The 14539-nt window shown below is 44.9% G+C and overlaps 1 protein-coding gene across 3 annotated transcripts in view; it reads left to right on the forward strand.

Annotated features, from left to right (window-relative positions):
* The window catches only part of LOC119650694 (disintegrin and metalloproteinase domain-containing protein 10), a 299715-nt gene that overhangs the window by 197054 nt on the left and 88122 nt on the right, over positions 1 to 14539 (forward strand). For all 3 annotated transcript variants that reach the window (XM_038053675.1, XM_038053673.1, XM_038053674.1), the window contains one exon: positions 249 to 507. In XM_038053675.1, the coding sequence (XP_037909603.1) occupies positions 249 to 507 (259 nt within the window). The remainder of the gene's footprint in view (positions 1 to 248; positions 508 to 14539) is intronic.

Genomic DNA, 14539 nt, shown 5'->3' on the forward strand with positions numbered 1-14539 from the left:
GTAAGACCTTTCATTACTTTGTATTATCTCACCCCACACTAAAGTGCGTCCATTAAAAAGTGATTAATGTAAAAACGTGCACTTAGTCATATAAAGTGCACGTTCTTGCATTGATTTCGATTGGGCTTTAAATGTGCCGCATAATTCTGAGGTCATTTTAATTTGCGCAATGACATTTTCATTCCTTACATTACAAATCAAAGTTTTCTTGTTCTAAAAACTAATTCATATTTCTCATCTCATTTAAGGTCCATAGCACGGATGGTCCAGTTCCATTTGATACATCACATATTTACCAGGGTGAAGTGATAGGTGATCGGAACAGTCATGTTTTCGGTTCAATAATAAATGGTGTGTTTGAGGGTAAAATAATAACAGAACGTGATGCGTATTATGTGGAGAATGCAAAACATTATTTTCCAAATCGAACATATGATCAGGATGAGTTTCATTCAGTGATTTATAATGAGAAGCATGTGGAGGATCCTTATAAGGATGTGCGAGAAGGTAAGTTTTAAGAATATTTATTGGAAACTATTGTTTAAGTTATTCGGGGATCAATGGGGCAGGTGCAAATTATGGTAAAAATTTTTAATAGAAACGTGCTGATTCTCAATAGGTAGCTCTCAACGTTTTGGCGGAAGAGCTTCTACAGGGTGTGATTTTCCTTCTTTTTCGTCAGCCTTTGTCCCGTTCGTAAGCGAGGTCGGCTCGTCGTGGTCGATCTTGCCATTTGGCTCTATTAAATGCCTGATCTGGGCACAATCCTGAGGTTTTTAAATCCACATCCAGCATATCAAGCCACCTTTGTTTCGGCCGACCGACTTCGATGTTCACACTAATCTTGGCAAATGAATTCTCGTTAGCACGAATTGCGTGACCATACTATCGAAGACGACTCTCTCATAATTTTTCCACGACCGATAAAACCCCATAACGATCGCGGATATCCTCATTTCGGATGTGATCAAAACGTGTCACGCCACTAGTCCAACGCAACATCTTCGTCTCCATTATCGCAAGACGCCGTTCATTCTCTTTTATAGTCGGCTAACACTCAGAACCATAGAGGGCAACAGGGCGGACGGCATTGCGGTAAATTTTATATCTTAGACGTTCTTTGATACGTCGATCACAAAGAACACCAGTTGTGGAACGCTACTTCGTCCAGGTTCCGTAAATGCGTGAAGAAATTCCATAATGCAGTTCTCCATTGGGTGTGGTTTTCCTGATGTTTTTAAAGTTGTGTAGAAAACAATATTTTATTAAAGCTGATTTACTCTCTGTTTATCATTTTTAAGGTTTTGTGTGAAACAAAACCTTATTAAAATGGGATGTCTGTCTGTCTATTTGTTTTGTTTCCGGAGGTTTAAATATTTCGAAGACACTGGTACACGTGTTCCAGCGTGTGGTATTTTTGCCCATTAAAATCACCCCCTAACTCCTGCTCTCTTCCCCGTTAAACCACTAAAAAGCATTTCGTCGCGGGGTGGACAGAGCTCTAGCCTCTCCCTTCGCCCATTGATTGCATTTGCAACCGCGCCTTTCTCGCCTCCTCTGCCTCACTTAGTCTGCACTGAATCCGCCCTACCATGTCGTTCATTGCATTCTAGCTGTCCTTACATGCAAGCATTTTCCCAATTATATTTTCCGGTACTACTGTTCCTCCCAATGTCTCCTCTAGACTCTTCCTTTCCTGAGTGAATTTGGGACAATGGAAGCAAAGATGCTCCGGATCCTCCGGAATACCGTCGCAGCTGGTGCAGTTAGGTGAACTGTCCAGTTTAAATCTATAGACGTATTTATGGTACCCGCCATGTCCCGTGAGAAACTGCATGAGATCATAGTTTATCTCACCATGCGTTCTTTGCGTCCACACCTTGACGCTGGGAATCAATCTGTGGGTCCATTGACCCTTTTTCACCTGTTCATACCATTGCTGGCACATGCTTAACGATTCCATCCTTTCGGCGTTTTCAATTGCCGATCAGAGAAAGAATCGGGTCCATCATAGATACATGCTTTGTCATCGGTCTGCATAGGCTGCTTCGTCTGTGATGGTGCTATAATCACAGCGTACCCTTAGGGTGGTCTTTCTCTACACGGCGCTCATCTTTTGAGCATTGTATACCGTGTGCAATTGGCTGACCAAATTGGCGCTGCATAAAGTAGTATAGGGCCATGCTAACATTGGGCGAATTGGTGCAAACATTTTGTAAGTGCTGAAATTCAGCCTCGCATGTACCATTACTCCAAAGTATTTAATTGCTGGGCTTGAAGTGATGATATGCTTCCCCATTCTGGTACGGACAGTGGTTTCCATACGCTGCTTCGATGTAAGTACTGCCTCTGTTTTATCCTCCGCGAGTGCAAGACCTGCATCTTTCAGTCACTTCTTTATAGCAGTGATTGCTTCGGATGAATATGAATATATAATTCGCCAAATTTTTTGCAATAACAATCACCGCTATGTCGTCGGCGTAACCCACTATTGTGGCCTTGCTAGCAACTGGGACGTTGAGGACATCATTATATATAATGGTTCACAATAGCGGTCCCAACACAAAGCCCTGGAAGCCTCAGGAAAGATCCCATCCGCCAAGCATGCTTCAAACAATTCTACCAGTATGTCCGTCCTTGACTCAACGAGGCCGGGCGCTTTGTTGTCTTCCAGCCTACCACAAATCCAGTATTTCTTTCGTCGTTGCTGGGGGTATTATAACCACATCTGAAGATGTCTGTAGACTCTAACCTCTTGTGCTATCCTGAAGGAAGAAACGCTGAACGATCTTCAGTAGGAGAAGGAGACATGTAATTTACGGAGCTGCCTGACCTCTAAATCTCCCCATCACAACCCTGTAGGCGTTACCCCATGGATTACTATTTGCCTCTGGGCAGAGTTGCTTGAAGCAGTCCCTCTTGCTTTTCTGTATTGCCAGCTTCAGGTTTCTTCGGGATTCCTTGTAAGCTCGCTGTTTCACCTCTTGATCAATCCTACCCATTGCTCTCTGAGCCGCTCCTCTGGGCCGAAGATCTGCTAATTCACTATTCCACCAGCAGTTGGGCCTTCTACTGAGGAAAATATAACGTGTCAGCATCGATGAGTCGCGTGCCTTCACGATGCGCTCTGTGATATGAAGGGCTCTTTCCGAGGGTGGATCTTGTATAGTGTCCTGATCCAACCACACATCTATGAATGATTGCTCGTCAATTGCTTCCGCAGACCAACCTGACATTCTCCTCATTTTTAGACGAGCAGATTTCCAACCGCTCGTCTTGCTTTTCAGGTCAAAGGCTATTTCCTGGCGATCACTAGGGGTGTACTGTTCACTGACGTTCCAGGACATATCACGAGCTACTGAAAGACCATGCATTAAAATCACCGGCAATGACTTTTGGTTTCCTTTTGCATCCAGAACCAATCTCTCCATGTCCTCGAATTCGGCTCACGTCAGGCTTGGCGAAGCATAGCAGCTGTAGACGTATATGCAGTCTATTTTTGCCTCAAACATTCCTGTATGGCTTGGTCCCTGCATGCCCACAAGGTCAAGGGTTTCTATAGGGTTCGCTTATTATGGCCATTTGCTTCTCCGATTCATGGCGAAAGCAGATCTTGCGCGACCCTACAGTGATTGATTTTGGTTTGGATCAACCTGATTTTCTCGCTGCTTTAAGCGCCTATTTGAACTCGGGATACTTATCGCTTCCGGCAATATGCCCGCTGTCCAGGTCCTCCTTTTCATCACACAACTTGCATTTGGGATCCTTGTTGCAATCCCAAAGTAATGTGATTTGTTTCACAACAACATCTGCATCGGCTAGACTTATCAACATCGCTTGTGCACAGTGTCGCTAGATGTTCGTACGAGAGACACTTGAAGCATCTCTTTAATGAGATTTGCTCTCTAAGACGGTAGTCTACCCATCCAATGCGGACCTCCTCGATATCCAGCAGTTTGTGCGCTGTTTCTGCTGGGAGCCGGATGGTCGTCGTCTATGTACCTCCATATGCTTTTCTAAGACTTACAATGGATGCCTCCTGCAAGTCGTGCATTTTGAACTGCTCCACTAAGGTAGTGTAGATTTCCGACTAAGAAATGACCTCATCTAGGTCCTTGCACTGCACGGCAGAACTTTCCCCAAGTAAATTTTTGACTTGGCTGCCGAAGCCCTCGGCTTTGCTCTCTTCGGACCTTTTCAGTTCCAGCATTAGATCTGCCTTTTGATTCCTGCGGATCCTGCTTACATCACTCCTCCCCCCCCCCCCCCCCCACCCCTTTTTTTTGGGATCATTGTCAATTTTCACTCTTCTTACTATTTGTGCATAGGACATACCTCACCTCGGGACAGATCCTCATTTTCCCCTTTTTTTTGGTTGCTTTGCTCCAACCTTAGTCGACCTGTCGTGTACCTTTTGAGACATCGCCTCCATTGGTCTTTTAAGCACTATTTTCCCGCATACCGAGGTTTTAGGTCCTTTCTTCAAAGCGGATGGGTCGGTTTTTTTTTGGGAACCTGCTGATTTCCTGGATGTTGTCTTCCTTTTTCCGAATCCTCTTTTTCCTCTGCCCATCCGCGAGTATACCGTTGTGTGTCATTTGCGCAGACCGTTGCGTCACCGTGGAAAGAATAATTTTAGGGTTCTCGAGTGGATATTCTCACCTAATACATTACGTACTAGGTACTAATGGGACAGGTGTCAACTTAAATGTTTTTTTAAAAGAAATACACAAAACCTTTCATACCTAAAGCGTCCAGCTTCCGGTTTCCCAACTTGTTTAAGGGGATGAAAAGCTTCAAATGACACTGATCTGGACATGCTAATGTATGGGTTTTTTTCATCCATTAAAATCATCCTTTCAACTCTTAGTTAGGGTGCCACTGATCTGGCGCAAAACTTTGAGGCTACGTTCCTGCAGCTAGAAGCCCAGTTTGCGTTAGAAGTCATCACTACTGACGTCACCAGTTACAATCACGCGCTAGTGGGCCTGGATGCGGAGACAGACGTGCTCGTCGTCGATATTCTGGGTGAAGGCTGCTACCTTCGACTCAAAGAGCATTCAATCAAGTATCTGTCGGTAAGGGAGACTGCAAAGTTGAATAATTTGCCAATGCGCTTGACGCGCGTTCTCAATCGAACAGCGTCGTGTGCTGATACCACCACATATTTGCAGACAGTGCCACTAGATATCAGATCACCAAACATAATGGTGAAAGGCGACCTAGTGATTCCAGATTTCAGAAAGGTATCCCATTCTTCTCATCACTGACTTTGGGACTTAGATCTCTCCAAGGCTTACCAGAAAATACCTGTAGTTCCCGAAGATGTTCTAAAGACAGCAATTTGCTCACCTTTCGGGATCTTTACGTTTACACGGAAATATGAACTAGAGGTTCATCCACTCTGGCATCACCGCCATCACCATCTATGATGCCTATGATTCTCCAACAAAACTCGCCAATACATCTTGCCTGATGCATTTGGCGCACTGTTTTGATTTGGATAGACAATAGTCGAAACGAATCCTTGTACGTCTAAACACTATGTCATCATTCGTTGTTGTTAGGGAAAGGTATCCTGATTAGTTTTAAGGACGATGCAGGCTGTCTGAGTATTTCCTGTTTCCAGAAGGAAAGGTGGTCCTTTTGATCACTCCAAACCTATAAACAAAGGTCTAGGGAATAAACGACTTGAAGATGATTGGATTTATTTTGGAGTTCCTTGCAAATCGTTTACACATTCCGCTGATTCAAACATGATTTTCACTCTGGCATATTCTACGCCCTTGATGCCTTTAATTTTTCTTCTTATTCATATTCTGCTTCATATTGACCGCGGAAGTCCTCGTTTCGGATGTGATCATGGCGTCTTACGTCGAGGCTCCGTTCACTGTCTTTTATAGTTCCTCAGCACTCAGAAGCATAAAGGGCAACAGGGCGAACGACCCTTTGATAAAGTTTGGATTTCAGATACTCGTTCATGCATCGGTCATAAATAGCTCCTGTTTTGAACCCTCACTTAATCCAGGTTGCGCTAATGCGTAAAGCAATTTTCATTATGCAGTTCACCATCGGCTGATAGTGTTGATTGCTCAGTTCTGGGCAGGTCACCACCACTGACAGTGATAGTGTCTGTTCCACGAGGATCGGTCGCTAAAAATTATATTTTATTCAGATTCAATCTGGGACCGTGTTGCATGAGGTGATCATTCCGTTTTAGGGTGAGTTGCTGGAGATCATTTTTGCTCTGAGGCTCCAGGAAAACATCGTCTGCATAAAACAGTGTATAGGGAGCTGAACGTTGGATGTCCGGTGTGACAGTGCCCAAAGAGTAGTAGTAAGTGGGCGCTTCCTTTGTGAACACCGATGGAGATACGAAGCGGCGTACGAGTTCTTGTGGCACTAGAGTTGTCGTAGAACATACATAGAACATACCTAGTGGAGTTCGCGTAGCATACGGTTAAACGGGTTCTTTTGATGAGAAATTCAGTGTAAAGAAGACGACGCTTCTCACGGTGTTTTTCCATGAGCACAGCGTGTATTGCGTCAGTAGTTCCGTAGTTTTTGACAAACATGGCTTGTTTCACGGTTATGTGAAGGATGTCGCCAATACGGTTGTCAAAAATGCGTCCAAAAATCTTCATGGTATGACATAGCAATTGGATTGGACGAAAACGCTGTGGGTATGACAATTCAAGTTAACAGTCGAAAGCGAAATATATTTTTTTGTTGCAAAAGGACGCGGAATGAAGGAAATATCGGCCGCGGTACCTGCGGTAGTGAGACTACAGAATCCATTTCGCCTTGGGTGTGATTTCGAGCAACATTTGGGATGTTCACTATCGTTGGCCTAGTAGGGGCTTGAGCTGAACTCCAGTATTACTATGAGTGCGATGGGATTGGGCTCTTGCTGCATTCTAGTTTCCTAAGATGAAACAGGTTTTCATTGCGAAGCAGCGCACATGGGTTCTATGTGGAAAAACCCTTGCAAAGGACCAATCGCACTGTCCGCTGGGCACGCTTTTCTGTTGGACTTCAAAACTACTACATTGAGTTGACTCCTGGTTTGGTTAGGCACTTCTGAAAGGAATTAAAGAAAATTTTGTCGGTAAAGGTCCATGCTTTGGAGAATGTACCACACTCTGGTCTTGGGGGACTTTGTGAAGTCATCGGAAAGTTTCTCCTGGATCAATAGTCTCCATTCATATTATAAAAGGATACGTAAATATAAATCCTCTACCTAGGAATACCTTGGTAATCCTCATCAAAAGAATCATATCTCTCCCTCAATGTTTTATAAGCGTCCCCAAACAATGGATGGTACAAATTAAACAGGAATATCCAGGAATATTAAGGTATTCAAAATGTAAACTCTCTCAGCAATTATTGCTTCATATTATCAACGATAATCTCTATTCTTACCAAGCATAGATCTTCTTCAAATATCTCCCCCTTTCCATTAAGGACATCACGCACTCCACAGGCAAACCACATCCTGGTATAAATCTCAAGATCAAACAACTCTTCACGTCATCACATTGCATTCTCAACCTCAATTAAATATTCTTTTTCAAGGAGAACATAATGTGCATTAGGGTGTGGAGCTAGTAAGTGCAGTCCGGCCCCCTTCTCGTCCCTGTGCATGTTAGATGCATTTACGCCAACCCCTTCGCATGCAAACCGGCCCATAGGAGAGAGCAACAAGTCTTCCTCAATACCCTTGGTCTATTCACAGGATTTTATGGGTTTACATCACAGCTTTCTGTTGTTTTCTGCTATTCATTTTTGTCCTGCACCTCACCTTAGTAACTTTTATTTTCTATTCTCGCCATTGGGAAAGTGTATGTGGATCTGATGATGTGGAAAACTTGTAACAATGAAAGCATTGTGTGATACGATAAGTGCATGCATGACAAGAATGACGAAGACAAGGATGATGAAGTTGGGGTGGTTGGCAGTATAAGGACGTGGCAGGGAGTGGAGATGGAGATGATGATGGAATGGAATGCAATTTTCCCATGGGGTTTTCAGGGTCTCATACTTTAACCCTTCTGGAGCGGATGAATTTTATGATCCGAAGGAAGGAAATTGATTTATTGAATGAAGGAATTCAGGACAGATCGATTACTCATCCTTTTGTCGAACAATTTTGAGGCAAGGAACGTGGACTAAAGAGGAAAGCTATTTAAAGAATCTTCCTATATTGGAAGTGGTATTACCCGATAATTGGTCCTTCGCAAAAGGTTGGAGGATTTGATTCTCAGTTGGAATTCCGCAACTGATATACAGGTATACCTTTCTATATAGAGGACCTCCTTATATTTCTAGTCTAAAAAGGGTTAAAGTACTTAACATTGAGGCACTTTCCTCTAGATTGAACACAAGGACATACACATGCTTTTTCCTTGAAGAAGAATGGAATAATACACTTACTTATTTACTTTCTTCTCGTTTATAGTTGCAAACGAAACTTCCTGTCGTTCTTTCATGCACATCACTCAAGTATTCGTTACTCGAGGAAAGCATGTTGAGGGCCACTCGAGGATGGAAACAGTAGTACTGAACAGGAGATGGACCGATAATGGGCATCTTTGGTAACATATGAATATCGATTGGAGAGCTTGAAAGGGAGGAAATACTTATTTTGGTTCGATTTTGCTTTGAGCGGTTTAAGTAACGTTTAATTAATGGTTTATAAGTTTCGGAGAGATGAAGTGGAAAGTTCCTTTTTCATAGTTTTGTATAAAACAAAACCTTATTAAAATCGGTTTACTGTCTGTCTGTCTTTTTTGTAGGAAGGTGGAAAGGTTCAAAATGTACTGCTCACTCCTACCATGCAGTTATGCGATACATCTACTCACTTAAACCACCTCCTTCCCATTCCACGTCGCGGGGCTGGATCAGCTTTTAACTGCGGCTCACTATGGCTCTCTTCCTCTCTTGTCTTCCTCGTAGTTCTTCCTGCCTAAATTGTTGGTGGATAGCATGCAGTTCCTTTACAACCTGGTTCCAAGCATCCATTGACTCCAGCATGAACTCCACAATATTTTCGGGTGTTAAGCGCCTTTCTGCAACCGCGTTCATTCTTGTTTGATGCGCGGTAAACCTGGGGCAATCAAATATGACATGCCCCGCATTCTCAGCCATGATACCACATCTTGGGCAACATAGTAACTCATTGTTACCAAATCGATGTAAATAAGCACGATAACCTCCACGTCCTCTTAAGTTTTGCGGAATTCGGACCTTAATTCCCATGGCTTCGTTCAAACCTTCTCCGAATATCCGGAAGGATGTGGTGGCTAGTTTGTGGCTCGTCCCATCTCTTTTGCCACTCTCCGATAGATTCCCACCGTGCCAGCCACCGTTGAAATACGCTAGATTCCCCAACTGCATACGTTTTGTCGTAGAGTCGCTGGTTTTCATTCTCCAAGATGTCTTTGGGGAGCATCCCTGCTTAAATATGATGCTTCTCCTGATGTTGTCCAATACGCATTGCATACCCGAAATGCACTTGGCCGATACGCAATTGCCAATTTTCTGTGGTTTACTTTGTAATTCAGACCAGTTGCCCAAACTGAAACTGCTTAGAGTAGCACGGAGCTGACTACCCTAGGAAGCAGAAGGCGTCAACTTTGTCTTGATCCACCAATGTTCGGTAGTATCCTCGAGGTCGTTACCGTGGTGGAAGATGCTTTAGTTATGGCGCACTCAATGTGTTTTTTAATATGAAGCCTTTAATTTTGTGTCCTTTCTTCTTTTGCTGATTAGCAGTAGTTTTATGTTCAGCAAGTGGTAGGCCGGACTTTTTCAACCAGGAATTGATCTCCCATATTACTTCATTCGCGTAAATCTCGATCTTGTCTAGGCGTTTTGCAACTACTGTTACCCCGATATCGTTCGCAAAACCATTGGTTGTCACGTTCCAGAGTCTGTGGGACCCGATCTTCTGTCAAAAACCGGGTCGCTCGGGAGCTTCAGGCTCTCCCCGTACATCAGCTCGGCTGGGATGGCGGCAAACTCTTCCCGGCTGGCTGTTCGGAAGCCAAATAAAACGAGAGCCAAGACCTGCGTGCAGGACGAGTCGTTGCGGGCCATAATGGCGGATTTCAGCGTCCGGTGCCAACGTTCTAGCATCCCATTGGATATTGGGTGGTATGCAGTGGTCCTACGGCGTTTTAATCCCGGGAGTTTGCCTAGCTCCGAGAAAAGGGCGGACTCAAACTGCATTCCCTGATCAGTGATTATCACTGCCAGGATTCTAAAGCACGGGATCCACTCTCGACAGAGAGCTTCGGCACAAGATTATGCTGTAATGTCAGCCAGAGGTATTGCTTCAGGCCACGGCTTGAACCTGTGGATGATTGTGAGGCAATATTTGAAGCCGTGCGAATCTCGTAAAGGGCCTATGAGGTCGAGATGGATCGTGTGGGACCGCTTGGTCTTTCGAGGGATTGAGATCACTTCTTTCCTCACATGATCGGTGATCTTACACTTTTGGCACGTGATGCACTCTCTGGCCCAGGAGGTGATTTCCTTGTTCATAGCGGGCCAGAAGTATTTTCCGGTAACTAACCGATTCGTTGTCCTGATACCTGGGTGCGCCAAATCGTGAACTGCATGGAACACTTCCTTGCGAAAGGTAGCCGGAATGTGTGGCCGAGGTCCGTTCTCCGAGTCTTCGCAGAAACTAGTGAGGTTTGAGCCGAAGATAGGCAATTCCCGAAATTTTTATTTGGGGTTAGACTTGAGGCTCTGAAGTACTGCGTCATCTTCTTTTGCCCTGGCGATAGCCGGAAAGTCGACTGAGGTGGGGATGTTTACTTCGGAGATACGTGACAAAGCGTCAGCAACTATGTTGTCCTTGCCGGACACGTGCTGAATATCAGAAGTCTACTAGCAAATGAAGTGTCGAAGCTGACGCGTGGACGCTTTGTCGGGCTTTTGTTTTAAAGCATAAGCATTCAGAGGCTTGTGGTACGCGAACATTGTGAACGGCCTACCTTCTAGAGAGAAATCGAATTATTTGATGCTCAAGTAGGCCGCGAGCAGTTCTCGATCGTAAGTGCTGTAATTCCGTTGAGCGGAGTTCAGCTGCTTAGAGAAGAAACTCAACGGTTGCCAGACTTGATTCACCTTTTGGTGAAAGAGCAGCATCTACTGTGACATTAGAGACATAAACGAATACGGGTACGGGTGCCTCTTGTTGAGGGAATTACAAGAGTGTAGCATCAACCAGCTGCTATCGGGATTTGTCAAACGCCTGGACAGCCTCTTCAGGCCACACAACCATTCGTGTGTCCTTGGTTTTGCGGCCAGACAAGTGCGCGTTCAAAACAGACTGGTGGTGGGCGGCCTTGGGCAGGAAACGATGATAGAAGTTTAGTATGCCCAAGAACCTCCGCAGCTCTTTCACTGTCTTAGGACGCGGCAATCTTGAAATTGCTTGCGCCTAGGTCGGGTTGGATTTCGCCAGGGGTAATGGAATGGCCGGGGAGTCTCACCTAATTCTGGAGCATTTGTCCAAGTTTAGGATTAGGACGGCTTGAAGGAGATGTTGGAAAATGCACTCGAGATGGGCCAAATGCTTAAACTCTGAGAAAGAAGCGACCAGAACATCACCCACGTATACGAAACAGAAATCAAGGTTTCGCAGGACCGAATGGATAAACCTTCGATAGGTTTGCGCCGCGTTGCACAGCCCAAAAGCCATCCGCGTGAACTCGAAGAGTCCAAAAGGTGTGTATATTGCCGTCTTTGGTATATCTTCTGGAGCTACAGGGATTTGGTGATGGGCCTTGGCTAAGTCGAAGGTCGAAAAGACGCGGCAGTTTGCGAGATTATGCGCAAAGTCGTGGATGAATGGTATGGGGTACCGGTCTGGAATGCTCTGGGCGTTTAGCTTTCGGTAGTCCCCGCACGGGCGCCATTCGACGTTTGGCTTAGGGATTAAATGGAGTGGTAATGACCAACAGTTGTCTAGAGGTCTGCAGATACCCTATTGAATTAGTCGCTGGAATTCCTGGCGTGCTATAGCCAACTTCTGAGATGGTGGGGGCCGCAACTTCGAGAAGATATGGGAACCAGTGGTGTTGATGTGGTGCAGAACATCGTGTTTCACTGGTAGAAATCTAGCTGAACTTTTGGAGGAGTGCCCGAACACGAGCGTCGGTAATATCCTCCAAGAGTATGGAAAGGTGTTACTTGGGTGGGTCGAGATTTTGTGACCTGTTCTGTAGGTCCACTAGCAACCCAAATTGACGCAAGAAGTCTGCGGCCAAAGTGAGGAAGCCAACCTCCACGAAAACGTTCTACGCAGGCCAAGACTCATGCCCAATTGCCTGTACCCGTAGGTATTTAATTGTGAGGAGTTCGCTGCTACGAGTTTAAAATTTTGTGGTATTAATCGGTGGTGCCGAGGCACGGGAAGAACCGAAACCTCTGGGCCAGTATCCACAAGGTAGCTGCGCCTACTGAGAGGGTCTTAGATCGTGAGGCGACGTGGCGCTTCGTGCTGGGTGGCCGTCGTCAGGACTACTCCCGTCGACTCGGTTTCCGGGTATGGCCATGCGGTCTAGTGTTGGCATCTGTTTTGCGGTAGCTGCACTTCCGCACAGGAAATTAAAATTCAGGCTGTCACGTCCCAACTCCATCGTACATAACTAACCAGAGTAAAGGACTTAAGACAGAACCCTGTGGTACCCAGCACGTCAGCAGGAATAATTTCAGTCCATCGTCTGAGTCCCAGTATAATCTTCTTCCAAGAAGAAATGCAACAACGATGCGTACATTGTACTTCGAAGCCCCTAGCTTGGCTAGAGCCTCTATGATTTTCGTCCATTTTGCAGTATTGAAAGCATTTTTTACATCGAGTGTCACCACTATGCAGCATTTATTATCTTTTACTGCATCGACGGTTGATCTTCCCTTACCAAACCCGCACTGCTTGTCGGATAGGCCTCCTTCCTTTTCCGCAATAGCGAGCAGTCTGTATTATAATACTTGTTCACATAGTTTGTCAATAGTACTGACCAAACATATCGGCCGATATGAGGAGGGGTCACTCAATGGTTTACCTGGCTTCGGAATAGGTATCAGCTTTTGTAGCTTCCATTGCTCGGGGAATTCTCCTTTTCTAAGGCATGCCGTAACAATTTTGGCAAGCATACCTGGTGCTGTCCTAGCTCCCACTTTGAGGGCGATATTCGGGATTCCATCCAGTTCTGGGGTTTTATTTTCAGCAAATTTCCTTGCCGCATCTAGAATTTCCTCATTTACCACTACAGGAATTTGGACGAAGTTTAAATGGACTTCAGGCAGATTTGTGTAGTTCACATCTTCTGAGAAGAGAGTGTTCATTATGTTTTGTAATAATTTAGGACAGGTAATCGGTGGGGAGCGTTTGCCTTTCAGTGATGACATTATCGACCTGCAGGCGCCACCCCATCAGATCAGAGTTAGCTTCAGTACACATCCGCTTGAAATGTTCGAATTCGATCTTCGTGATAGCTACTGGCAACTTTTCCCTCCCGTTTTTGCATCGCATGTGTAGCTTCACGAATTCCGCGCGACATGGCACTCAGATCAGTCAAGGAGGCATCTGCTTTGACCTTGCGTAAGATTTCCGCGTACGTCAACCCGTTGGTTTTTGTTATTATCAGCGCGGCCAGTCTTTTTGCAATTTTTTCTTGGGCCCTACCTTCGTCCAAGTGTCTTCGGTGCTGTTAGTGGCCTTTTTCGTATGGCCAGATAAGCTTTCGTCCTTCCTAGGTTGCGGCTGCATCTGCTTCTCTTTTTTCCTTTTCACTGTTCATTGGGGAGATTGCACTCCTTCATTTGAGTCTCGTTGTCGTTTGTTCCGAATTCCCGTGATATCCTTATCACTTTGGAAAACTTCTTTACCAAAGAGCTTGTTGGGAAAAGATTTCTTCTGCGTTTTTTGGGTGGCTACGGAAACCTTCGCTTTCTTTGGCTTATCGGCACTATTCCGTCTACACGTGCTTTTGCTTCCTCTTTGGCTTTTCGCATTTTGATTTACGAGCGTTCAAAATGCACTTCCATTGAAATCAACGATTAATCAATGTCTATCTGTCTGTCCGTCACACGCATTTTTCTCGGAGACGATTATAGCGATTTAGGCCAAATTTGGTGTATTATAAAAGTGGAAACTGTGAACGCTTACGCAGACAGTGAGTTACATCCTTTTACGCCGAATTTAAGGGGGGCAGGGAGGGGTCCCCATGTATGCAAAGGGGGATGTAAATTTTTTCATCAAATATAGTCATGTGGGGTATCAAATAACAGATCTCGGTTAGTACTCTCCGAACGTTTGTTGGAAAGGTGAGGAATGCCAGGGGTCGAAATTGATCATTTCTTTCACGGACCCATTCTCAGAAACTACCCAACCGAAAAATCTGAAAAAAATCAGTAGGCTGCCACTATGTGGTGCTTAGGTTTCGAAGTACCCCTCATGCTGACATCTGTCAAATAAAGTTAATAGTATATTACTATAATTTTTAGTGATTGGCTGCAAAACCCC

The sequence above is a fragment of the Hermetia illucens genome, chromosome 3 (genome assembly GCF_905115235.1).
Source record: "Hermetia illucens chromosome 3, iHerIll2.2.curated.20191125, whole genome shotgun sequence".
Classification (NCBI taxonomy): Eukaryota; Metazoa; Arthropoda; class Insecta; order Diptera; family Stratiomyidae; genus Hermetia; species Hermetia illucens.